At 53.5% G+C, this 26,166-nt stretch overlaps 2 protein-coding genes across 2 annotated transcripts; both read right to left on the bottom strand.

The window, feature by feature from the left end:
* Nucleotides 1-6,401: 6,401 nt before the first annotated feature.
* LOC133211473 (olfactory receptor 51E2-like) lies at nucleotides 6,402-7,775 on the bottom strand. The gene has a single exon (XM_061351870.1). It carries the CDS (start codon nucleotides 7,489-7,491, stop codon nucleotides 6,538-6,540), a length of 954 nt encoding a protein of 317 aa, XP_061207854.1. The 5' UTR covers nucleotides 7,492-7,775; the 3' UTR covers nucleotides 6,402-6,537.
* Nucleotides 7,776-12,533: 4,758 nt separating this feature from the next.
* On the bottom strand, nucleotides 12,534-13,873 carry LOC133211472 (olfactory receptor 51G2-like). The gene has a single exon (XM_061351869.1). It carries the CDS (start codon nucleotides 13,739-13,741, stop codon nucleotides 12,767-12,769), a length of 975 nt encoding a protein of 324 aa, XP_061207853.1. The 5' UTR covers nucleotides 13,742-13,873; the 3' UTR covers nucleotides 12,534-12,766.
* Between the last annotated feature and the right edge of the window lie 12,293 nt (nucleotides 13,874-26,166).

Raw genomic sequence — 26,166 nt, 5'->3', positions numbered from 1 at the left:
ATTGCTTATGAAGAGGGGGCCTTTAAGGGAGGCAGAGCATCAGCACGGAGCATGGCTCCGGGGAACAGCAGCTCTGGCTTCCCTGCTGATGGGCATTCCCTGCATGGCTCGTTTCCATTGATGGGTTTTCTTCCCTTGCTGTCTGAGGTACCTCATTGCAGTGCTGGGAATGGCACCATCCTGCTCATCAAAGGCTCCACCAGCCCATCCTCAGCCTGCCTGTGCACCCTGCCCATGGTGCTGCATGTCTTCTGGGCTGGGGTGGAGAGATCAGCTTCCAGCCTCACCCAGATGCTCTGCATCCATGCCTTCTCCTTCAGGGAGACCCCAGTGCTCCTGGCCATGGCCTTTGGTCATTACATGGCCATCTGCTGAGGTGCTCCTCCTTCCTCACCAGTGCCAGGATTACAAAGATGGGGCTGGGAATGGTTTGCTGGTCATGTCCAGAGAGGAGCACACCAAAGCCCTGTCAAACACTGGCCTGTCCACGGCCTCAGCCCAGGAGTCACTGGGAAGTGGGAATCTTGCCTACCCAAAATGCCCATAACAAGTGGAGAAGCACCAAATGGAGATGATCAGGGAGAGGCAGGGATCAAGCCTGCTGTCCTGTGAATCCAAGAGCAGCACTCTCAGCTCCACAATAGCCAGCAGCCAGCACACACAGGGAGAGATGGGTGGCTCGTGGATGCTGCACTTTGCTTTGATGCCAAAGGGGGTTGCACTGCTTCCTGGGATGGGAAGAATGCACGGACAGCAGAAAGGGAGGGCAAGGCACACATTCCCATTTTCCATTCCTGGGATTCCTATTAAAGGAAAGGAGAAGGTCTGAGGAAGCTACTGTTGGTCATTTCCTAGTGCAGCACCTTCATCCAGTCAAAGATCCCCCTTATCCTGGAAAAGAGTTCACAGAAGAGTAACCATGCCATAAAGCAAAGCTGTCTTCACATCTCTCTCACTCCAGTGATGGGGATCCAGACTTCGGAGTCTGTTGAGACAGCAAGAAGGCATCTTACCTTGGTGAACAGTTCTTACCATGCAGAGCTACAGCGCCAGGAGGCAGAAAGCTGATGGAGAGGGAGGGACACAGTACCTGGTTCATGACTGAATGATGAACTTCTCTATGCCAGGACGCAGAGAGCTGGACTGTGGTACGGTATTGACTGTGCTGCACTAGAGAGCACAAAGACTTGAGGTGGTATCCTGGATGGAGGGTGAAAGCAGCCTCGTCCAGAAAGCCCACCTCTGGATTTGGGAGTCATGGAGGGAGTTCACTGGTCCTTGCTCCGGCTTTTCCTTGTCCTGTAGAACAATAACAGGAGGAGCAGCATGTGGGGACCTGGAGCTGGGCTCTGGCATTGGCACTCCTCACATGGACTTCTGAGTGTGGCTTCCAGTGCTTTGTGAATGAGATTCCCACATCCTTCCTGTGCGGGTGCTGCAGCGCAGGACTCTGCTGGCTCCGAGCTTCACCCTCATTTCAGAGCTCTTTTTTCATCATTATTGTTCTTTGTACGTCCATTTTCTCTCTGTCTGTGCGTGAGCATCAGCACTGGTGCTCTTTTCCTTCCCTAAAAATAACCTTGGCAGCAAAGACCGCATTGAAGAGCCTTTGCACTGAGCGGGTTCTGCATCTTGGGGAGCTGGAGCTGTGCACAGCTGAGAACACAGATAGAGCAGCAGCACTGCGGGACCCAGCCAACGAGCATCCACCAGCCTGCTGACAACAGGCAGCATCTGAGCATCCCTGGCCCAAGTGAAGGGTTTTGGGCTTGGATGTTCCTGTGTGCACCAATGTAAGTGCTGTTTTCCAGCACCAATGAAAACAGGCAGCATCTGAGCATCCCTGGCCCAAGTGAAGGGTTTTGGGTTGGATGTTCCTGTGTGCACCAATGTAAGTGCTGTTTTCCAGCACCAATGAAAACAGGCAGCATCTGAGCATCCCTGGCCCAAGTGAAGGGTTTTGGGTTGGATGCTCCTGTGTGCACCAATGTAAGTGCTGTTTTCCAGCACCAATGAAGTAAAGAGTAACCACACCACCTTCTCCAAGGGAGGAGAGCTCTGGCACTCCCTGTGTCGCACAGGAACCGCTTCTGCATGCTGAGGTTCAGTCCTGCTCACCCACCTTGCCCGGCTGTAACACAGGCAGGGGTTCTCCTTCCCCACAGTCACTGGGTGCAGGTATCAGCATCTCAGAGGGTTGTTGGGACCCCACAGTGGGGAACAGGCATGGCCGGGGGGGCTCACCCTGGTGCCTACCCCATCGGGTGAATGAGGTGTCCATGTAAAGGTACAGCCATCACTGACAGGAGAAGGGTCCGAGGGCAACAACCTCTTCCTGAAGGGCACATCCTCCCTTTAGAACTCACTTTAACAGAGTCTGTAGAAACACTGGTGAAAGTATCTGGCATTCTCAAGAGCTGATGTGTGAAAAGCAGCCTGGAAAAGCGGATCACTGTTCCTTAGATGTGCAGTGATACCCAAATCTGAGCATCTTGAATCCCAGCTGCCAGGGCACACGTCTTTGTGTCACCACCCCAGAGATCTCCCAGGCACTGGGTGCCTCTGATTCCTGCTTGTTTGACTGATTCATTATCTCAAAGGGGGGGATGAAAGCCTACTATTAAAAGTGAATGTCAGCGGGAGGCTGCTGGGGAATTGCCTTAGGTTCAGCATCTCTTAGAAGACCTTCTTTAAAAAGACATCTCTTAGAAGACCTCCTCCTCCCCTGAAGGAGGCAGGTGGTGGAATGGATGGACGCTGGTCATGAGTGCAGCTTCCATGTTCTTAATGGAGATGACAAGGGGAAAAAGAACATATTTTGTGAGGCCTTAAGAAAAATGGGGTTCTACCTCCCCAGTGGGTGAGCATCAGCCCACAGGAAAGGTGCAGCCCTGCTTTATGAAGTGGGTGCTCTGAGAACAGCTCTTGGATGAACTGAAGTGCACTTGTACCTCTCCTTCTCTGCCTTCCCCTTTGCCCTCGCCTGTGCTCTGTGAAACTACTGCTTTATCTGCAGAGAAGGGATGAAGTGAGCTGACATGTAAGTGTTCCACTGAAATGGTGCCAAAAAGTCTCATTTCCTGTTCTGTCTGCAGCCCGACATCTGCTTTGCTTCAGCAGAAGCGCGCGTCCTCTTCCTGGGGCTCCACCTCTTGCAACCCCCCTGGATCCAGCTCACCGAGAGATAGCAGGGTGGTGGCCACGATAGCCAGGGCTGCTCGGGCAGATAGAGAGCTGCAAGGAGCAGGGGCCAGGTCAGAGATGTCCTCTCCATCCATCAGGGCCCTTCAGTTAGTACTAAGAATAGAGCAAAGGACCATAATGTGCTTGAGTTTCCTAACTGAGTTTGGGTTGTCTGGCCTCCCCCTCATGCTGCTGCCTCTCCCAGACATAGAGCAGGGATCCTGTAAAACGTATTTGCCTGTTGATTGGGATATTTCACGTGCATTAGCATAGTGCAACCCAGTTAGCAATGATCTCCTGTGACAGGTCACTCCAAGAAATTGCATCAGGGAGGATTGTTGGTATGTCTGAAAGGGTTTATGTTTACAGAGCACTTCTGGCATTTGTTAATACAAGGTTATTGTAGGTTTTACCTTCCTTAGAAGAAAGGTTAATGCTTAAAGTTGAATTCTATCCATTTCCTTCCATGAGGACCATCACCATTTCATAGAATCATGGAATCACAGAATGGGCTGGGCTCAAGGGACCTTAAAGCTCACCCAGTTCCAACCCCCTGCCACGGCAGGGCCACCTTCCAACCCAAACCTTTCTAAGATCCTATGATTCTCCAGCACAGGCTTGGTAACAAGTAGGAAAGTCCAGAGGAGGCCACGAGAATCATCAGGGGCTGGAGCACCTCCCATATGAAGACAGGCTGAGAAAGTCGGGGCTGTTCAGCCTGGAGAAGAGAAGCTGCGTGGAGACCTCAGAGCAGCTTCCAGTGTCTGAAGGGGGCCTATAGGGATGCTGGGGAGGGACTCTTCATTAGGGACTGTAGTGACAGGACAAGAGGTAACAGGTTCTAACTTAAACAGGGGAAGTTTAGATTGGATCTGAGGAGGAAATTCTTTCCTGTGAGGGTGCTGAGGCACTGGAATGGGTGCCCAGGGAGGTTGTGAATGCTCCATCCCTGGCAGTGTTCAAGGCCAGGTTGGACAGAGCCTTGGGTAATATGGTTTAGAGCGAGGTGTCCCTGCCCATGGCAGGGGGTTGGAACTGGATGATCTTAAGGTCCTTTCCAACCCGAACTGTTCTATGATTGTATGAAATAGGGAGGGTGGGATGAGGTAGAAGAGCTCAGAGACACGAAGCCCTGTTCGCCTACATTGAGGGCTCTTGAGTCCTGTAAAAAAGCATCAGACAGCATCGACCTGAGCTGCTCAGTGGCAAACAGAGTGGCACAAGCTCAGTGGCAGCTCAGAGTGGCACAAGGTGAGGGCTGGGAGCTCAGATGTCCCAGAGCGCTGCTGATCCCTGCGAGCGCTGCTCGCTCTGCCTCGGGAGAGCACTTCTGAGGCACGCATCCTGCCAGCTTCCACCGCGAGTCCTTGTCCTGCCTGGTGGGGTGCTCCTGGGGCCTGCAGACCGGGCTCCTCTGCACCATACCGAGGGGGGTGTCTGCACAAGGGTCACACCTGATACCCTGCAGTGTCCACGGGGTGTCCAGCCCAGGAGACGGGCTGTGAGACATGTGAGGTGCACAGATGAACTCATCAGCACCAGCCCTGGTGCTCCACAGAAGCTTTAGGCAGTGCTGAGCTGTTTGCCAGGGCAAACAGAGGCAACAAGGGCTTGTCTCAGGCAAGAAACAGCCAAATCCAGGTAACACTGGGAAGGGAAGGGGAAGGGGAAGGGGAAAGGGAAAGGGAAAGGGAAAGGGAAAGGGAACGAAGGGAAGGGGCTTCAGTCCCCATGACTGAACTTTGGAAAACAAGATGAAGATCAAGAATCCCACATGGTTTTCATCTCTGCCCAGGAGATCACTGTGCCCCGATGCTCTGAGCTCCATTAACTGCCTGTCTGAAGAATAGGCAAGGAAAAATAGCCCAGCATTTTGGGGATGGTTCATTCATTTTTCTTTATTATTTTTTCTCTCAGCACAAAAGGAAAGAAAACCCCAAGGAACATCTGGAGAATGAGCAGGACCCGTTTGTCAGTGCCATAAAGGGTACCTGGAAAGGGCTTGGATCCATCACGCACCTGGAGGAACGCTTCACCCGTCCCCACTCACACGTGGCAGGAACAGACGGGGTTCATTTTGATGGATGTGTTTTACCCCTCCCAGCTCTGATAAACCAGGCCACGGCAAAATGACAGGGGCAAAATAGCCTCGAAGCCCCAGGAGGGCAGGACTCAGACAGCACCAAAAGCCAAGTGCTTGCTATGGACTGCAGAGTGCTTTAACTGAGCAGAAGAGGTTCTAACAAGACGTGGTTGACGCTGCATGAGCACAGACTGCAGAGAGGATTCCAGTTGCACCCAGTGTCAGTCGGCAACTGGAAGAGACCGCACAAACCCACCATTTATTGTTGTCATTTGGAGGCCCTGAGCCAAGACAGCCCCTGCCTTTGGTAAGACGCCTCTTTTAGCTCACCTATGGACAAGGTGCAAGAGCCCCTGAGTGAAGCCCTTAGACCCATCTCCTGTTTTCCCTGGTGCAACTCGCTGTTCATGCCATGTATTTCCCCTTATTCACAGCTAAACTTGCTTTTATTACTCCAGCAAGTACAGGGAGAGCCGAAGCACTTCCAGTGCAAAGGAAGGATGCCCAGAGGGGTTGTGCTGCTTCCATCCTTGAAGGCCTTTAGAACACAACTGGGTAAAACCCTGCACAAGCTGGCCTAACACCAAATCACTTCAAATCTTAGACCTTCAAGCACACTTCCAGGTGCATGGTGTCATCAGTGCTGATACTTCCCTCTTTGCTCCTTCTCTATCAGCTCCTCCATAAAGTGAATGTGCCACAAATGGAAACCATGAATTATCATGCAAAACCCATGAATTATCATGCAAAACCCATGAATTATCACTCAAAAACCAGTCAAACCCCACTGTAGCATTCACTCAGTTCTGCCATTGTTATGGGTGATACGGGAGCAAAGAAGCAAAAAGTCAAGACATCCTTATTAGTTTGCTGAGCCCCGTTTCCTTCCCATTGTGTTACCCGCTGGATCAGGGTTGGGTTTAGGTCATTGTAGTAGATTCCATCCCTGGCAGGTCAAGGCCAAGCTGGACAGGGCTTGGAGCAACCTGGTTTAGTTGGAAGGTGTCCCTGCCCATGGCAGCGGGTTGGAGCTGGATGAGCTCTAACATCCCTTCCAACACAAACTATTCCATGATTCTTGCCAAGCTTGGTGAGTGTAAAGACTCTTGGCAGGAGTTTACAATTGCTGTTTGCTTTTTGCTCTGTGGCAGCCCCTCAGTCTCCTCCCATGTGCTGTGTGCCATACAAAGAGAGAACAGTCCTGCATGGACTCCAAGTGTAAAACAAGATTGTCTAGTATGAGGGTACAGGAGGCAGCAGCAGAGCACAGGTCACTGGGCAGCTCTGTCATAGATATGAATTAAACTCAGGATCCTCCTCTGTATCTGTTTGGTCCTCACCCCATAGATGATGGGGTTGAGCACAGCAGGCGCCAGGATGTAGACATTCCCCATGATGATGTGGACGAGCGGAGCCAGGTCCTTCCCAAACCTGTGCACCACGGACAGCCCAATGAGGGGCACGTAGAAGGCCAGGACCACGCAGATGTGGGCAACGCAGGTGCTGAACATCTTGACCCTCTCCTTCCATGATGCCAGCCGCAAGACAGCCTTGAGGATGAGGACGTAGGAGAGGCAGATGAGGACGGCGTCCAGCCCCATGACCAGCAGGATGGCGGTGAGGCCGTACACCACATTGGGGGTGGTGTTGGCGCAGGCCAGGTTCATCACATCCTGGTGCAGGCAGAAGGAGTGTGACAGCATCCGAGAGCTGCAGAAAGGCAGGGGCAGGAGCAGCAAAGGCAGCGGCAGGAAGAAGAGGACTCCCCTGGCCATGGCTACCAGCCCTACCTTGGCTGTCGTGGTGGTGGTGAGGATGGCAGCGTGTCTCAGCGGGTGGCAGATGGCCACGTACCGGTCCACGGCCATGGCCAGCAGCACAGTGGACTCGATGGCCGAGAGGGTGTGGATGAGGAACATCTGGACAAGGCAAGCGCTGAAGCTGATCTCCCTGGTGTCGAACCAGTAGAAGCAGAGGATGCGTGGCACTGTGGACGTGGACAAGGCCAGGTCGATGGCAGCCAGCATGCAGAGGAAGAAGTACATGGGCGCATGCAGGCTGGGCTCCATCTTCACAATGAGCATCACGACGCAGTTCCCAGTGACCGCCAGGATGTACATGGAGCACAGAAGGATGGACATCCAGAAATGGGCAGCCTCCAGCCCCGGGATGCTGGCCAAGATGAAGGAGGATGGGCTGAGGTCAGAGCTGTTGAGGAAGGGCATGGCATGTGAAGGGAAGAGCAGTCATGCTATGCCATGGCACATCCCCTGCTGCAAGGGAAAGAGAAACGGCAGCTTTAGGAGCCCTTTCCCATGACTGGGAATCCCACAGGGCCGTGCCTGTAAAATCCAATGGAATCTTTGCATTACCACAATGCAGAGCACTCCCTTTGTATTCCTTTAGCCCATTATGGCTGCATACAATAACACAAGGAGCCACAAAATGCTGGCATGTGAATCTGAACAAGAATTGCTTGGATTCTCTTAAATGCAGAACACTAAAATCTACTTTTAGGGGATAAACCCAAGAGCTGAACTAGTTTTCTTTTACTTATAAAGGGCAAAATGAAGAAAAGCCAACAGATTTCTGGTGGATCCTGTTAAGCTTCAGTTCTTCGCCTTTCCCATATGTGCCTCGCTGCCCTGTTGGAACTGGCTGAGCTGCCTCCCACGGTCCAGCACTCCCGAGTGCTGCAGGGAGACAACGCGTGTTCGTTTGTCTGCACACACAAATGGGATTTGCATCCTTTCGGCCTGAAAACAGATGGAATATCAGTGGAGAAGAGAGTGAAATCTGGTTATTCACCTCACTGTGTGCCTGTAAGCCTTCCAGGAGTGCCCTGCACTGAGGAGAACGGGCAGGGAGATGGAGCCTCTGCTCCAGGTCCTTTTCGGCTCTCAGGGGTCAGGTTTGTTTCAATACTGGGATTTGAAAGCGCTGAGGTGGAATGTCAAAGGCTGATGCGACGGCAGCGCCAGCCCAGCCTGGCTTGGGAGAGCTTAAACAGGGACGTTTAGACTGAAACAGGGGAGGCTGAGCTGAGCTCTTAGGCAGAAGCTCTTCCCTGTGAGGGTGCTGAGGTGCTGGCACAGGGTGCCCAGAGAAGCTGTGGCTGCCCCATCCCTGGCAGTGCTCAAGGCCAGGTTGGACACAGGGGCTTGGAGCAAGCTGCTCCAGTGGAAGGGGTCCCTGCCCGGGGCAGGGGTTGGGAATGGAGGAGATTTAAGCTCCCTTCATCCCAAACCTTTCTATGATTCTAAGCACATAACTGCTGTCTGCAACATGACTGAGCTTTCCGATGATTTCCTCCCTATCCATGTAAAACAGGGATGCAGGCTGGTTTATGGCAAGCTCTGCAGGCTGTTAATCCGAGTGTTTTAAAGTAACATTCATCTGTGAAAACTATATTAATCTTTCTCACTGCACATCCGTGGCGAAACCCTTCTCCTGAAATAGCAATCCAGATTTATTTCCCTGGTGTGGGGGTTTCCATCCTGACCTATAACACATAAGTTATGCTTTAGATTTTAATACACCATTCACATGCAGTGCAAGTGAGCTGTTACTGACAAGTCATCTAAAAGCTGTTCGAGTGATGAAATCTCCAGCAAACCACTTCCATCAAGGTGGAAGCTGAATGAGCAAAGCCCTGCAGTGATTGCCAGCAAGCATCTGAGCCAAGCTCCTGCAGCCCCTCAGGTGTGGTTACAGCATGAGGGTCATTGTAAAGCATCTGAGGGGATGTGGCTGTGAAAGGCAGGCGCTCGAGGTCGATAATCCCTGGATGTTTCAGTTCATCTTCAGTCTTTTGGCACCAATAAATGCAGAAGTGACTGATGAGTCTGGGTTGCCAATGAAGAGAGGGGTGAAGGGCAGGTTCTGTAAGGACCTTTCCTGCTGTAGAGATGAAAACTGGATCCGTGTCTTTACAAACCCCAGTAACTGCATTTAAAGAGAGGCGAACACATTCAGACAGCAAACCCATCCAAGCTGGAGGACCACGAGCAGCAGCCACAGCAGCTGATCCCAGTAAATGCTCATCAACAGTGGCCAGACTGTCCCAGGGAGCCAAAATAGGCCTAAGACCAACTTCCCAGGATGGAGCAGGCAATGGGGCTGTCTGCACCATCTGAGTCCATCTCTCCACTGCAGTGAGGCAGTGAGGGAGGGATGTATGCACCCCTCAAAAGGAACCATTTGAATATGCAGCCATTTCTCTATATCACCTCCCCAGACATAAAAGTATAAACCAAGCCAAACTGTTGCTTCAGAGGGAAAAGAGAAAAATGAAAACCAGAAGGAATCACTCAAATTCAAAGCATTTTCCAACCAAAATTGAACTCATCTTAATCGATGGTTCGATCAAATGAGTAGTTTGGGGGATTTTATTTCCTGGCTGTTTGTCTTCCCGTGTAAGCAGAAAAGCTGAACCTGCTCAGAGCTGTGCTGCCCAGCCCTGGCCACGTCTCTCACTCTGGGCAGGCACTTGCTGTACTGGGATCCATACAAGGGATGCCTGCACTTAAGCGAGCAGGACGTGGCTGGAGCATCATCCCACCGCCATCTGCACCATTAACCCATTCCTTGACATCCCAGGCTGCTTCCAGCTTGCCGTGCCCCAGGAGTGAAGGAGTGTGCAGCACTGGGCAGGGAATAGCATCCACAGGGTGTGAAGTAAAGCCCTCGTTCTTAGGAAGGCAAGAGGAAGAGCTGTGGAGCGGGCCAGGAAGCATCAGGGGTCTCCAGGACAGAATTATCCTTATCCCTCTTTTAATTATAGTGTGGACACAGACACAGTGCACAGCAGGGTCTGCAGCATCGCTCTGCATGCAGGAGGGCAACAGGAGAGTTTCCTAGGGCAGGGCTCGGGAAAAGATTGGGATATGAGGAGCTGGCAGTGCGAACCAAATGGAGGTGGCAGGAGTGGTCTTCCTCCTCCTCCTCCTCCTCCTCCTCCTCCTTCTCCTTGTTTTTCCTTCTTCTCCTTCTCCTTCTCCTTCTCTTTCTTCCTCTTCTCTTCCTCCTCTCCCCCTCTCCCCTTCCCTCCATCTCCCATTCCCCTTTCTTCTCCTCTTTCCCTTTTTCTCTCCTCTCTCCATCTTTCTCTCCTCTCCTCTCCTCTCTGCTATGCCTCTGATATGCCTCACACTGCTCTTCCTGTGCCTCACAGGAAATAAACCTATTGGCAGTAGTGTCAGTGATCCCAGGGCACAAAGAGGAGACCTCAGGGCATCACAGAATAGGAATTAACAGCTTGAAGTGTTTCACCTCTCTTCCCTCACACAGATGTTAAACCACAGCTCCCCGAGGAGGCCACACAGGCTTTTGAACATGTGCTTCTAAAAGACAGTACCTTATGTAGGGGTTCCCAAGCCTCGGCCGCCTGCTTGGTACCCACAGGCTGGGAAGCACACGGGGCGGCAGACGCAGCTCTGCTGAAGTGGCGGATGGAGATGCCCCACATCTGCAGCCCTCACCCCACCGTGGTCTCCAGCTCTGCTCACACGTGTGCTGCTGGATCTCCTACACGGATCCTCCCCAGACCTCTGCTTCCTGCGGCAGAGGCTCCTTGGCCTTCGGCTGGTTCAGGGAATGGCTGAGCATTCCCTGGCAGGTTTCAGAATGGGAGCAGTGCTGGGTGAGGGTCCTCAAGGCAAGCATTGCTCCAGCAGAGCTCTTCTCCAGGCTTTCTGCTGAGAACTCTGCTTGCTCCCTGGTGCTGATCTTCCCTCTGGCAGGAACCAAGTGCGCTCCCATTGGGAGCTATCTCGATGCAAAGGCACCTCCACCCCAAGACCTGCTGTGCCGAGGCTCAGGCAGAGGATCTGGGGATGTGCTGATGAGTATTTCACCCCATGCAAGGGCCCACTGGGATCCTCAGCAAAATAACTCACACAAAACCAACAGTGTCCTGGGAATCATCCCCTTGGGAATGGTCCCTTCTCCCTTTCCTTTTTCTTAATGGAGATGCTCCCTCATTATTCTTCTCTCTATTCCACGTGCTGGCTTGTGTAGACCAGAACAGAAAGACCAACCCTGGGTTAGTGTGAAGAGCTGAGCAGCAGGCAGAAACAGGCCAGTTCTGCTGTGCAATCCTGTCCAAAACCTTTTGCTGCTTCACCCATCCAAGGTGAACATGGACCATTTCCTCTTATTCTCCACCATGATCAAGACTGGCCAGAATATGGACTAAGATCATTTGGAGGCATGAAAGATTTGGGGCCATTTTATTCTGTCTGTGGGAGGGAGGAAGGCAGAGGGATCATGAAACCTTTCTGCATGCTATGGCAGAGCAATAGGACGTTGGGACCTCCCACCCCTGGAGGTCTCCTCCCATCCCTCTGAAGGGCTCAGTGGGTGCCTGGTGGATCTCAGTTGGAAGGCTGTAGTGGTCCTTAATGCCAGGAGGTTTAGCCATTCCTATTATGCTTTTTTCACCTCACCAGACCCCCAAGCACCATCCTGATGCAGACCTGCTTCATGCAATACTTCATACAATGCTTCATACACGCTTCACACACACTCCATACGATCCTTCGCTCACCTACAGCAAATACTGAAGATTTTAAGCAACTCCAACCTGGTATCTCTGTGTCATATAAACAGCAACCAAAATGGCTTAACCAGGTCTTTTGCCTTTTCACAATGAATAGATGTGTTTTATTGAAGATGTTGCACACACACATTACATTCAGTGCAAAACAATGGCTGGAACTTGAGGTCTGGCAACATGGTAGGAGTTGACGACATCAAAAAGAGATGCAAAAGCAGCAGGTTTCCATCCCTGTGATGGTATCAAACTTCAAAAACACAGGTAAAGATAAAGGCTGAGCTTTTCTTTAGAAGGACTGAGAGTGCTGTTGGCCAACTTAGCAGGACATAAACCTCTGAAAATTCTCCATGCTTCTGGAGCTGGGCTCCCTCTTGTGGGGTGCTTCCAGTTGGACAATGACTGGGATATTCAAAGTGGCTCCAAACTCCCGGCCCTGTTGAGCTTGCTGCCTGGGTTAGCTATGCCTATGCTGTAGCATGCAGTGAGGGAACGATGACCCCATGCACGGGAGTCTGAGTGAAGCTGTTATCTGGTTACTAGAGCTTGCACAACATACATCGCATGTCCTTTATCCACCCCATTGCATGACAATGACCTGAAAGGTCCATTGATCAGACTTGATGTCACAGGTGTTTTCCAACTGAGTTGATCCTGTGATTCTCTGACTTGTAAGAAGAAAGCCATGCAGCCCATTTTCCTTTAATTGCCTCCCTCTGTCTACATCACTGGCCTTCATTCCTGAGGAGTTTGAGGGCTGCTGGAAGGACATCCTGCTGGGACAAAACATGGAAGATCACAGCTCTAGGTTGAGGGATAGCATCCGAGTGGATCTGCAGTTCTTACATCTGGGGTGATCTGTGTGAATGGAGCACCAAGAAACCAGTCTACTGCTTCTGGCCAAGAAACCAGTCCACTAGTGCTTTGTGGCAGAACTGGTCCAGGAGCTACCAGCCAGATTCACTCTTTTTCCACAGTGCCCTGATCAAAGCCTCACGGATGTGGCTGGATTTTATGCTGTAGATAATGGGGTTGAGAGCAGGAGGAATTATAAGGTAGGTGTAGGCCACCAAAGTGTTAACCAGAGGAGGAATGTTCTTTCCAAAGCGATGGATCATGGACAGTGTGATCATTGGGATGAAGAACACTAGAACAGCACAGATGTGGGAGACACATGTATTCAGAGCCTTGAGACACTCCTCCTTGGTTGCAAGGCTGATCACAGTCTTAATGATCAGGATGTAGGACAGCACGATGAAGATGAAGTCCATCCCCACTGTTGATAAGAGAATAATCATACCGTAGAAGACATTGACTTTTATATCTGCACATGCGAGGTTCATGATATCAGAGTGGAAACAGAAAGAGTGAGAAAGCTCAGTCTTCCCACAGTAGGTCAGTCTCTTGAGCAAGAAGGGGATGGGAAGAAGGGAGACCATACCTCTCACTAGAATTGCCAGACCTATTTTGATGACAGTCGTCTTGGTCAGGATGGATGGATGTCTCAAAGGGTGGGAGATGGCAATGAAGCGGTCAAATGCCATTGCGAGGAGCACAGAGGATTCAATGAAGGACAGTGTGTGGATGAAGTACGTCTGAGTGAGGCAAGCATCAAACCCAATCCTTTGCACATTAAACCAGAAAATGCCCAGGGTAGTGGGCAGGGTACAGAAAACCAAGCCTAGGTCTGTGACTGCCAGCATGGAGAGGAAGTAGTACATGGGTTCGTGAAGACTTTGGGTCTTCTTTATGATGAATAGGATCATGCAGTTTCCCGAGAGTGCAATAAGGTACAGTGCACAGAAAGGGATGGAGATCCAGTGGTGAAAGGCTTCCAGGCCTGGGATGCCCGTCATGAAGAAAGCTGAGGGCTGATAGAATGAGCCATTGACTTCCCCCGTGGTGTGTGAGCCATGCTCCATCCCAGCTCAGCTCTCACATGACCTATACCTAAAACAAACCAACAACAGAAACTCCATGTGGTTGGACTCTCCTCTGGGTACAGAAGGGGGTAATGACAAGTGCCACATCCCTCCACCTCCCCACCAACCTATGCAGGTCACTGGTACCTCTACCACAGATGTACCATCTGGTACCTCTACCATAGTGCCACATGCGACTACACTCTTGTTTAACCATTAAACTATAAAATGAAGGGAAAGGATAGACATTCTTTCCTTAAAAGGAAATAAAAACTTCTTTTCTTTTTTAATAAAAGTGAAAAGATTCCTGGTGAGTGCTTCTGGTTTACAGATGTCCCCAGACTGCACAGGCTGAGGTGCTCTACTGGGCAAGCAAAGGTGTTTTCTACAGCCATCCTAACCCAGCTAAGCTGTTGGGTTCTTTTTGTTGCTAACTGGAGGTCAAAGAACATGAATCTGGTGAAATTTAAATCAGGATTCTTAGTTAAGAGATTCATTGGAAGCAAATGCAAAATATATGAGGGAAACAGGCATGTGGAGGCTGCTGCTCTCAGCTGGCCACCAGGGCAAGGTGGATTTCCAGTGGCTCTCACACCCAAGTTGTTGCTCATCTCGGAATCCTCCTCACTGTTGGGTGAAGGGAAGGAGCAAAGCCCCACTTGTGAGGGGCCTGTGACTTCGTTAATGACAGGGCAAAGCACAAGAAGCTGTGGGTTCAGGAGCAATGTGGAGGCATCCATGGGAAGTCTTTGGGTCTGAATCAGAGGGAAAAGGGCACAAGGGATATGGTGGGATTTTCACACAGGAATCAAGGGTATGGGTGAGTGAGGCCTTCACAGAAACCTGGAAGATGTCTGCTCTGGTGAGTTCCACTGGGATGGATGGGATTGGAGAAATGCTTTAGGGTAAGAGACCAAAGAAAGAGGCCAGCAGAAAGCCACTGGGATGGAGAAGGGTTGGAGCAATGCCCCTGGGTGAGAGACCAAGGAAAGAGGCTTGTTCAGCCTGGAGAAGAGAAGTCTTTGCAGAGACCAAACAGCAGCTTTCACCTACCTACAGGGGCTGTGGAAGGCTCCTCACAGCAGTGCAGAGACAGCAGGTACAGATTGAAACAAGGGAGGCTTAGCCTGGATATGATGAGAAACGTTTCCCCTGAGGATGCTCAAGCACTGGAACAGGTTTCACAGAGAGCCTGAGCATCTCCATGCTTAGAAGTTTTCCAGACCCAGCTGGATGATGTCATGGGCAGCCTTGTCTGGCCTCGTAGTTGGCCCTGCTTTGAGTAGAGCGCTGGGCTAGAGAACTTCTGGTGTCTCCACCCTGGATTATCTGATGAATCAATGAGGTTTCAACCACCTCAACACAATCCAGGTTCCTACATTACACATAGCAGTGCACCCTAGCAGGGCTGCTGAAGTGGTTGATGCGGTCCCCAAGCCCCCTGTCTGCCTTCTGTAGCAGAATGACTGGATGGATGGATGGATGGATGGGGAAAGCAGTGGATGTGCAAACCAACAGCTGATTAAGGAAGAGAAATAAATGCGGTTCCAGACTTAATGCACCTTCTTAATGACCACGAGCAGCCAGAGAGTGCCTCAGTTATGAGCAGGAGGGTTTACTCTAACACAGTTCAACGTTGAATAAACAGACATATCATCCATGATGTATTTATTATGTTCCTAATGCAATTTTGCTCCATTAGCCTCTCAGCCTGCCCGAGACTCTAACACAGCAATAAATCCCACAGCTTCGCAAGGATGAATCCTCCTGCTCCAGGGCAGAAGCACCAAGTAACTGATGGGAACCCGGGAAGACCTGAACTCCATTTATTTCCTCCACTTCATCGCCAACTTACACCTTAGTGTCGGGAGCTGCCTTGGCCAGAGTCAGTGTCAGTTCCTGAAGTGACACAAGTCACAGCTCTCCTTCACCATGAGGGTGCTGAGGCGCTGGCACAGGGTGCCCAGAGAAGCTGTGGCTGCCCCATCCCTGGCAGTGCTCAAGGCCAGGTTGGACACAGGGGCTTGGAGCAAGCTGCTCCAGTGGAAGGGGTCCCTGCCTGTGGCAGGGGTTGGGAATGGAGGAGCTTTAAGGTCCCTTCAACCCAACCCTAACTGTTCCATGGTTCCATGTTTCAGGAGCTGACACAGATGTGGATGGGCAGCCAGTGCTTTCCGAATGCATCGGCAGCAGTTGACAATGACAGAAGGAAATGGTCCAGAGGTACCTCTGGTCCTAAGGGGCATCTTGGAGCTCCCCAGAGGTAAGAGCTGTCCCTTTCTGCCACTCCAACACCATCTGAGCAGGAGAATTACCCTGCGGCCCCCTGCAATTCAGCCGTATCTGGAGGCTGTGTTAGAAACCCCCAGATCTGTGCATGCCTGTTTGTCCCTAAGTGCCTCCCTCCAGCAGCATCCAGCAGATATCGGAGCACTCAGTTACTGGGATTCAAGAGGTTTCCTGGAACATGGAAGCGGACAAAGAGGAGAGACTGTTGGAGCACAGGGGGAAAGGCTGGTGAGAACTCACCGGGGTCCAGAAGGGATGCTCCCCCTATGAGGAAACCTGCTCGCAGCCTCATTTTGTCAGACACTGGCAACTCCTGCTGTGCTGTAGGAAGCTATTTAGGAATGGGCTCTCCTACCTCTGCTCCTCCCTGAGCTACTCTGGAGTGTTACATGCTCCTGTGTGTTACAGATACTGATCCCACTCCAAGCTGCTTCTTTTCCCTCCGTGTTTTCTCTCTGTGTATATATATATATATATGTGTCTATAAATAATATATATAAATATAGAAAATATCTATCAAGCATGCATGGGAATTTGTTTATATATATTTATATGTGTATATACGACATATGGCACACACCCATACTGTGATACTGTGATATGCTACACCTCCCAGCTGGCTATCCTGGTACAGCAACTACACCTTCCCTACTGCAGCCAAACCCTGGCGAGGAAACAAACCCGCAGGCAGTGCAGGACGTGCTTGAAAAGGCCAAAGGCAGCTCCTGGGCAGTGTTTGCTTCTGGACGAGCCGAGCATCCTGCCACAGGGGGTAAAACACCTGCCCAAGGCATTCATGCTCCCCAGCCTACTGGGGAAGGAGACAGGCACGGATGCAGGCTCCTCGTGAAGGACACGGTGCTCTCCCTCCTCCACCAGCCCCCCAAAGCCACCTCCTGATTTCTTGCCTGTCTCTGACTTTGATTTTCACCTATAACTTAAGCAAAGTGCGGTGCTTTGAGGGTTCTTTGGGCATAGGCAAGAGCAGGGGCTTGGGAGCCTGGGGAGGGCTGAGACTCAGAGATGCTCTGTTCTCCCAAGAGGAGACTGCTGTTTTCACAACTGCATCTCTGCCAACTCAAGCAGCCAAGGGAGAGCTCAGCCGAGGGAGGAGGATCAGCAACGGGGCTCTGGGAGTGCAGCACCCACAGAGCAGGGACAGGAATGTGCCATTCCCACCAGCTGAGCCAGGCCAGAGAGTGGAGGAGCAGGCTGGCTCTTGCACAAAGCCCACAGCACATTGGTAAGCGGCACCATGAAGGATGCGTCATCCCCAGCAGTACCATGGTGCCAGCACTGCTTGCAATCACAGCCACGCGCTTCCTCCAGCCCATGGAGTGGTGTGGACCTCGGAGCAGTGCTTCAGACACACATCTCCCCACCTCACTGGAGCCCAGCCCCATAGACCACAGGAGTGCAGTGATGGAGGTGCTGCCCATTGCCCGCAGTACTTACCGAGCGCGGTGTCGGGGCTCCAGCGGCTTTGGGACCCTTGCAGGCAGCACAACCCAGTTGTGATGGAGAGGAAGAACCCAGGTCCGCATCCCGGCACTGGGAGGGCAGCCCTTATAATGCGCCCCGAGGTCTGACCCTGCCCAATCACCCGGGACCGGCGGAGCCCCAGCTCCCCACGCACGAACCGCGTGAGCCGCACCAGGGGAATCGAGCGAGGAGGAAATGATCCTGTCCCATTTACGACGCTCTCCCGGCAGCAGGGTTCGCTCCTGGCGGCTTTCTGGGCGACACGTTTACAGCTGGCTGTGATTTATGGCTGGCAACGCACATCGTTCTCATGGGGAGAGTGGATCTGTAGTGCAAGGAGCAATAAAGAGTGCTGGCAGCATCTCCTCGAGGCTTAGCAGAGGTGAGGTTGTACCCGTCCCCCTCTGAGCCGTGAGACACCCAAGGTTTAATTAGAATTGTGAGATATTGCACAATAAAACCAAACTAAATATTGCCAAGCCAAACACTGACACATTAGTGGATATCCTCGCAGATGGCCCTGGTGTATCTAATTACTGTACAATTACTGTTAACCCCTATGTCTGTGGCTGCCAAACCAAGACACGGGTGAGCTAATGGCTTTGCCTGTTCTCCTATGAGGTTTCTATTGTAAATGCAGCCACTGCACCTAAGGCTACACGTGTAGTTGTAAACCAGACCATGCCAGGGCACTGCCCAGGATGGACACCAGCAGATCGCTGTCATGGAACTGTTGGAGCAAGTCCAGAGGAGGCCACAGGGATGATCAGGGCTGGAGCACCTCTCCTATGGAGGCAGGCTGATGTTTCCCACCAAGTCATTCCGGGTGGTTTTCTGCTTAGTCCCTTTTGCCAGGAGCGCAGGTATTGCATGTGGGTAGGGAGAGGCCTCAGGATCTGTTCATCTCTTTTCCCATCTTACCCCCCTGCTTTCCCAGAAGCTAAGGGGGACTCACCCCCACTTGGCACACATTGCTCCATCACTGGAAATGCCAGCGATTCGGGTCACTCCTGACCACATTTGCTGCACAGGCCAGAGCTCAGAGCGTGAGCACGGGCAGGAGAGTGAGGAGGGATGGCGAGGAGGGAAGGAAAAGGCAGGGAGCTTGGTCTTCCCATGGAATAGCCTTTACAAACCCCTGTTCATAGCATTTAGGGAAGGAATGTTCATTGGAGAAGCACAAACAAGGGCAGGGAAGGCGTGAGGAAGATCCAGGAGAACAGGAGCAGCGTTGCTGCCTGAAGCCCTAGACTAATGGAATCACGGAAGGGTTTGGGTTGAAGGGACCTCAAAGCTCCTCCAGCTCCAACCCCTGCCACAGGCAGGGACCTCTTCCACTGAGCAGAGTGCTCCAAGCCGCGGTGACCACACTGGAACCAGTTCTGGCTTTCCTCTTTCCTCCTAGAGCAGGATTCCACCGTCTGTGTCCACACACGGGTCTGAACTGGGGTTCCACCTCCTGCCAGCCCAGCAGTGCCCCTCAGGATTGCTCCAGCCTCGGCAGGTCCAGGGGATGCTGGCAGGCTTTTAGGGCCTTGAGGATGCTCAGGGGCTGGAGCAGCTCCTGCATGGAGACAGGCTGAGAAAGTTGGGGCTGCTTCACCCCTGGGTGTTCGAGGCCAGGTTGGACGTGGCAGGGAGGTGGCACTGGGTAACCTGAAGGCCCTTTCAACCCAAGCCATCCCATGCCCCATCCTCCTCTGCCTCAAACAGTCACATGCTCTTTGATCACACATGGGTTTCTCTGGCTGCAGCGCTGCCTGGGAGGGGGACTGCAGCCTACAAGGGATGTCTGCTCCTTGGCAGGATGCTCTTTTCACTTCCCACCAAGGAGCAGCGTTGGCACCAGCAGCTCTGGCATCACCGGCAGTGAAGCGATGTTAATCCAAGTCAGCCATTTACTGAGGGGCAGGAATAGCTCTGAGGAAAGGAGCTGGGGGCGGGCTTGGACATGGACCAGCTTCTATTCTGATCCCCCAGAGGACCCCACAGCCTGAACTGGGGAGCTCTGCTGCACTGGGATCTCCTATGGGACTTACTGTGAGGGAGAATCCCTCTCCCCTGGGCTCTGGGGATGAGGCTGTAGCACCTGGTAACCAGGGGACATGCGAGGGGGCAGAAACCTAAGGTCCAGCAGCAGGGGCACTTGCTGCTGATCACAGAATCACAGAATCCCAAGGGTTGGAAGGGACCTCAGGAGATCATCTGCTCCAACCCCCCTGATCCCTGCTCTCTGTGCGTGTGAGAGGGTTGTGCTTGAGGGTGATGGAACTGGTGGGGCTGGGACTACAGTCCTGGCCTGAAAGGTGTGGGTAGATGCTGGAGAAGGGTGCCATGGGGCCAGGCTTTGTGGTGAGAAGTCACAGAAGCACAGAATCATTTAGGTTGGAAAAGACCCTCAATATCATCAAGTCCTAAAGCTACCACGTCCACCACTAAGCCACCTCCCTGAGTCCTGGGGAGGGATGGAGAAGAAAGGCTCCAGTTTGGGTTGCAGTAAGTGCATGAGGGACTGACATGGGCCAGGGCTCAGGCCAGGGGCAGCTGTACATGGGCATGGGAGAGGGGAGGACACACGAGTCCCCTGGATCAGGGTTTGCTGCAGACACATCTGCAAGCGTCACCCCTTCAACCATGGAGGTTTCGGTAGCTTCAACAGGGGACCGTGCCCTCGCTGCGGTGCCTGGTGCCAACGGGAGGCCTCCTGCACCGTGTTCGAGGTGTCTGAGCTGGCTGCGAGGCTTTGTGTAGGCTGTGAAAGGCAGGGCCATGAGGAGCTGAAGCCCAGGTGCGACTGCTCCTGTAACGGTGCAACTGCCACCTCTGCAGAGACCTTCCCTGGCTCCCGGTCCTCTGCTGAGCTCCTGATCCTGTGCCGAGCTCCTGGTCCTGTGCCGAGCTCCTGGTCCTGTGCCGAGCTCCTGGTCCTGCGCTGAGCTCCTGGTCCTGTGCTGAGCTCCTGGTCCTGTGCTGAGCTCCTGGTCCTGTGCTGAGCTCCTGGTCCTGTGCTGAGCTCCTGGTCTTGTGCTGAGCTCCTGGTCCTGTGCTGAGCTCCTGATCCTGTGCCGAGCTCCTGGTCCTGTGCTGAGCTCCTGGTCCTGTGCTGAGCTCCTGGTCCTGTGCTGAGCTCCCGGTCCTGTGCTGAGCTCCTGGTCCTGCGCTGAGCTCCTGGTCCTGTGCTGAGCTCCTGGTCCTGTGCTGAGCTCCTGGTCCTGTGCTGAGCTCCTGATCCTGTGCCGAGCTCCTGGTCCTGTGCTGAGCTCCTGGTCCTGTGCTGAGCTCCTGGTCCTGTGCTGAGCTCCCGGTCCTGTGCTGAGCTCCTGGTCCTGCACTGAGCTCCTGGTCCTGTGCTGAGCTCCTGGTCCTGTGCTGAGCTCCTGGTCCTGTGCCGAGCTCCTGGTCCTGTGCTGAGCTCCTGGTCCTGCACTGAGCTCCTGGTCCTGTGCTGAGCTCCTGGTCCTGCGCTGAGCTCCTGGCCCTGTGCTGAGCTCCTGGTCCTGCGCTGAGCTCCTGGTCCTGTGCTGAGCTCCTGGTCCTGCGCTGAGCTCCTGGCCCTGTGCTGAGCTCCTGGTCCTGTGCTGAGCTCCTGGTCCTGTGCTGAGCTCCTGGTCCTCTGCTGAGCTCCTGACCCTGTGCTGAGCTCCTGGCCCTGTGCTGAGCTCCTGGTCCTGTGCCGAGCTCCTGGTCCTGTGCTGAGCTCCTGGTCCTGTGCTGAGCTCCTGGTCCTGTGCCGAGCTCCTGGTCCTGTGCTGAGCTCCTGGTCCTGTGCTGAGCTCCTGGTCCTGTGCTGAGCTCCTGGTCCTCTGCTGAGCTCCTGACCCTGTGCTGAGCTCCTGGCCCTGTGCTGAGCTCCTGGTCCTGTGCTGAGCTCCTGGTCCTGTGCTGAGCTCCAGGTCCTGTGCTGAGCTCCTGGTCCTGTGCTGAGGTCCTGGTCCTGTGCCGAGCTCCTGGCCCTGTGCTGAGCTCCTGGTCCTGTGCTGAGCTCCTGATCCTCTGCCGAGCTCCTGGTCCTGTGCTGAGCTCCTGGTCCTCTGCTGAGCTCCTGGTCCTGTGCTGAGCTCCTGGTCCTGTGCTGAGCTCCTGGCCCTGTGCTGAGCTCCTGGCCCTGTGCTGAGCTCCTGGTCCTGTGCTGAGCTCCTGGTCCTGTGCTGAGCTCCTGGTCCTGCGCTGAGCTCCTGGTCCTGTGCTGAGCTCCTGGTCCTGTGCTGAGCTCCAGGTCCTGTGCCGAGCTCCTGGCCCTGTGCTGAGCTCCTGGTCCTGTGCCGAGCTCCTGGTCCTGTGCCGAGCTCCTGGTCCTGTGCTGAGCTCCTGGTCCTGTGCCGAGCTCCTGGTCCTGTGCTGAGCTCCTGGTCCTGTGCTGAGCTCCTGGCCCTCTGCTGAGCTCCTGGTCCTTTGCTGAGCTCCTGGTCCTGTGCTGAGCTCCTGGTCCTGTGCTGAGCTCCAGGTCCTGTGCTGAGCTCCTGGTCCTGTGCTGAGCTCCTGGTCCTGTGCTGAGCTCCTGGTCCTGTGCTGAGCTCCTGGTCCTGTACTGAGCTCCTGGCCCTGTGCTGAGCTCCTGGTCCTGTGCTGAGCTCCTGGTCCTGTGCTGAGCTCCTGGTCCTGTGCTGAGCTCCTGGTCCTGTGCCGAGCTCCTGGTCCTGTGCTGAGCTCCTGGTCCTGTGCTGAGCTCCTGGTCCTGTACTGAGCTCCTGGCCCTGTGCTGAGCTCCTGGTCCTGTGCTGAGCTCCTGGTCCTGTGCTGAGCTCCTGGTCCTGTGCTGAGCTCCTGGTCCTGTGCCGAGCTCCTGGTCCTGTGCTGAGCTCCTGGTCCTGTGCTGAGCTCCTGGTCCTGTGCCGAGCTCCTGGTCCTCTGCTGAGCTCCTGGTCCTGTGCTGAGCTCCTGGTCCTGTGCTGAGCTCCTGGTCCTGTGCTGAGCTCCTGGTCCTGCGCTGAGCTCCTGGTCCTGTGCTGAGCTCCTGGTCCTGTGCGTTGTTGTGAGCTCCTGGTCCTGTGCTGAGCTCCTGGTCCTGTGCTGAGCTCCTGGTCCTGTGCTGAGCTCCTGGTCCTGTGCTGAGCTCCTGGCCCTGTGCTGAGCTCCTGGTCCTGTGCTGAGCTCCTGGTCCTGTGCTGAGCTCCTGGTCCTGTGCTGAGCTCCTGGTCCTGTGCTGAGCTCCTGGTCCTGTGCTGAGCTCCTGGTCCTGTGCCGAGCTCCTGGTCCTGTGCTGAGCTCCTGGTCCTGTGCTGAGCTCCTGGTCCTGTGCTGAGCTCCTGGTCCTGGCTGAGCTCCTGGTCCTGTGCTGAGCTCCTGCCACGGCAGCACCAGGCAGCAGCTGCGGTGAAACCCTCCCAGCTCTCCAGGTTCTCATGTACGGATGCTTCTGTGTTTAGTGCCCACCTCGTCCATCCCTTCAAGCAAAACCCCTTGGGCAGGGGCTGCAACAGGAATCAATCTCCCACCGGAGCACTGCAGCCTCCAGCTCTGTCATCCACCCTGAAACTTGTCTAATTCAACTGCGCCACCTTGGGAATAGCAGGGTGACCCCACACAGAGCCTGGAAGGAACTGCGGAGGCAGCGACGTCACAGTATCACAGCATCACAGTATGTTAGAGATTGGAAGGGACCTCAGAAGCTCATCCAGTCCAATCCCCCTGCAGAGCAGGAACACCCAGATAAGGTTACACAGGAACGTGTCCAGGCGGGTTTTGAATGGCTCCAGAGAAGGAGACTCCACAACCTCCCTGGGCAGCCTGGTCCAGTGTTCTGTCACCTCACTGAGAAGGAGTTTAAGTGGCACCTCTTGTGTTCCAGTTTGTACCCATTGCCCCTTGTCCTATCATTGTTTGCCACTGAGAAGAGCCTGGCTCCATCCTCGGGACACTCCCCCTTTATATATTTATATACACTAATAAGGTCACCCCTCAGTCTCCTCTTCTCCAAACTATAGAGACCCAGCTCCCTCAGTCTCTCCTCATAAGGGAGATGCTCCGCTCCCTTCATCATCTCAGTTGCCCTGCGCTGGACTCTCTGCAGCAGGCCTGCAGCGTGGTCCTCTGCATGGAGCAGGGCAGTGGAACCCGTGTGGGGCTGAACCTGTGCTGAAGCCTGTGCAGTGGCTGCTTGCTCAGAGGATGAGCTGCCCGCGCTGTTTGAGCAGTGCCTCTGATTGAAGCCATCACAAGGCCCTGGTGAAGTGAAGTGAACTCAGCCCACCTCCTGCCTGCTGCCCTTGGTCACCGCGCTGCAGCCAGGAAGGGAATGAGCCCTTGTGCGGGCAAACATTGACATTTAATGGCTGGCTGGGTACATCAGGTGGATAATAGGATGTGTGGATCCAGAAGCTGCAGAGGACAGGGAGTGCTGCCGCAAAGCAGCAGAGCCTCTGCTTTTAGTGCGTGGGGTGGAAAATCAAACAATCCCGGGGGTATCTGCAAACATTGCAAGCCCTCTATTTCATTTTCCTGTGTAAAGCAAAGCTGGGAGATAAAGGTGATTCAGAGGCAGGGGAGAGGTGAGCGGAGGTCAACATGACCTGAATGTAAGCTGCTAGAACACAGCGTCATGCAGAGCATCAGCTACAGCGCAGTCCAAGCCTCCACCGGCAGGATAATGCTGCCTGAACCAACATCTGGGATGGGATAAATCAACCCTGATGGGCAAAGAATGTGGAGGCAAAGCTGTGAAGCGCGCTGCTGGTGTGTGACCCCCATGAGAACGGGCCTGGTCCCAACCTCAGCAGTGCCAAGGCTCCTGAACAAGCATCGCTCTGTGGGGACTTCCTTACAAGCCCCTGTGTCCAACCTGGCCTTGAGCACTGCCAGGGATGGGGCAGCTACTGCTTCTCTGGGCACCCTGTGCCAGCGCCTCAGCACCCTCACAGGGAAGAGCTTCTGCCTTATCTCCAACCTGAGCTTCCCCTGTTTCAGTGTGAACCCATTCCCCTTGTCCTATCACTGCAGTCCTGGATGAAGAGTCTCTCTCCAGCACTTTTGTAGCCCCCTTCAGACACTGGAGGCTGCTCTGAGGCCACCAGAAGGAGAGGAAAGACAGGACATGGCATTAGCAGCACAGACACCACTGTGCTGCCGAAAAAGAACCCAAAAAGTGCATGTGGAAAGATCCCTTTGCTTGAGGTGCATCCCTGAGTGCCTAAAATGGGATGAAAGGGATCCAAGTGCTCGCTGGGGGCAGGAACCGCCACTGTCTGCTCTACAGGAAGATTTCCTGTGCCAGTGAATCATCAATCCAAAGGGTTTCCAGGCCCCATCTGGATCAAGGTGGCCGGATCGCACTGCTCATGTCCCACGGGAATTCCACATTTGTCTTTACCCCTTTAAACTTGCGATGTTTAAAGAGAGGTTCCACACCATCGGTTTGAAAAGCCTGAGACGACGCTGGGCTTGACCTCACCAACGTGGTGTGTGGGTTTGGGTGATCAGACATGATGTGAAGGAGATGTTGCAGCGGGTAATATACCATATGGGTAACAGCGCGGAGCCTGAGCGCGGTGCTGCGGCGGCGGCAATGACGTTGCACTGCTGCTCTGCAACATGATTTGTGCAACATAAACCCTGAGACATCATCGCCCTGCTTGAAACCCAACCTGGGAAATGAGAAATCGCCGTCAGACGACTCCAGTTCCGCAAGGGACAGGGGAAGGGGGAAGGGGATTTGATGACTGACGTACGAGTAACTCTGACGTTGAGCGGAGTCAGACCCTGCTGCTGCTGCTCCTGCACACGCAGGGTTCTGTTTGCTTGTTTGTTTGCTGCACAGACCAGATGTGAATCTGAGATAATTCCTCAAGGCAGAAAAGCCTCCAAAGAAAAGCTTCCACCCTCTCTTTTCCAAAACAGAATGTGGAAGCAAAAGGAAATAGATCCATTAGAACTGGTGCTCCTCCATCTCCCAGTTCTTTTGAGAATAACATCCCCTTGGAAAGCAAATTTGGGACCAGAATTCTGCCTTTTGGACAATCTGGTTTTCAGGTCTCCGGCAGAGCTGCCCTGGGTGCCCCTCCTGCTGTTTCCCCAGGCTTGTACAAGCACAAGTCCTTGCAGGAGAAGGGGAGAGGTGGGAATTGGAGAAGACTGATGGGAGAGGTGCTGGTTTCAGGGCTCTGAGACATTGCTCTGTGATGTCCAGCATCATCAGCTCAGGGGTCAGAAGATGAGGCACCACAAGGACAGCCACAGGGTACCAGTAGGACTGGCTCTGAGGACAAAACATGAAACTGGTCTGAGTGCATGGAAGCTTCTCTTCACCTTTGCAACAAGGGGGTGTAGTTTCTATCAAGAATAAGGAGATTAGAGCACAGAGGCCAATCCATCAGGATGGGTGTCTGGTGATTAAAGATGCTGCTGTTGCTGGGGAATAGTTTCTGGATGCTGTGGCTGAGTCAGTAATGCAGCGCCCTGCAATGGAGGCAGAGATGAATACCTAAGTGCCCTAAGGACCATCCAAGCCATGATGCTACAGTTTTATGCTGTCTGTTCTGTGCCAATCCTACAATTCATAGACAATTCAGTCAAAAGGGACTTGAAGAGCTCGTCTGGTCCATCCCTTGCACTGAAATGTGTTCATGGGCTTCTAAATGAGGCTGGATAAACTCCTCCTCTCTGCAAGAAGAGATACAGTGGTAGGGCTGACAGCCACAAGACTTGCCATGTTTAACTGA

Source organism: Neopsephotus bourkii, unplaced genomic scaffold, assembly GCF_033783945.1.
Source record: "Neopsephotus bourkii isolate Nb327-2 ecotype Australia unplaced genomic scaffold, CSIRO-AGI_Nbou_v1 NB_614, whole genome shotgun sequence".
Classification (NCBI taxonomy): Eukaryota; Metazoa; Chordata; class Aves; order Psittaciformes; family Psittacidae; genus Neopsephotus; species Neopsephotus bourkii.
This window is presented reverse-complemented; position numbering and strand designations above follow the sequence as displayed.

What these genes read in the sequence shown, in the direction of transcription:
- LOC133211473 (XM_061351870.1), bottom strand. Translation starts at nt 7,491, where the DNA reads ATGCCCTTCCTCAACAGCTCTGACCTCAGCCCATCCTCCTTCATCTTG.
- LOC133211472 (XM_061351869.1), bottom strand. Translation starts at nt 13,741, where the DNA reads ATGGAGCATGGCTCACACACCACGGGGGAAGTCAATGGCTCATTCTAT.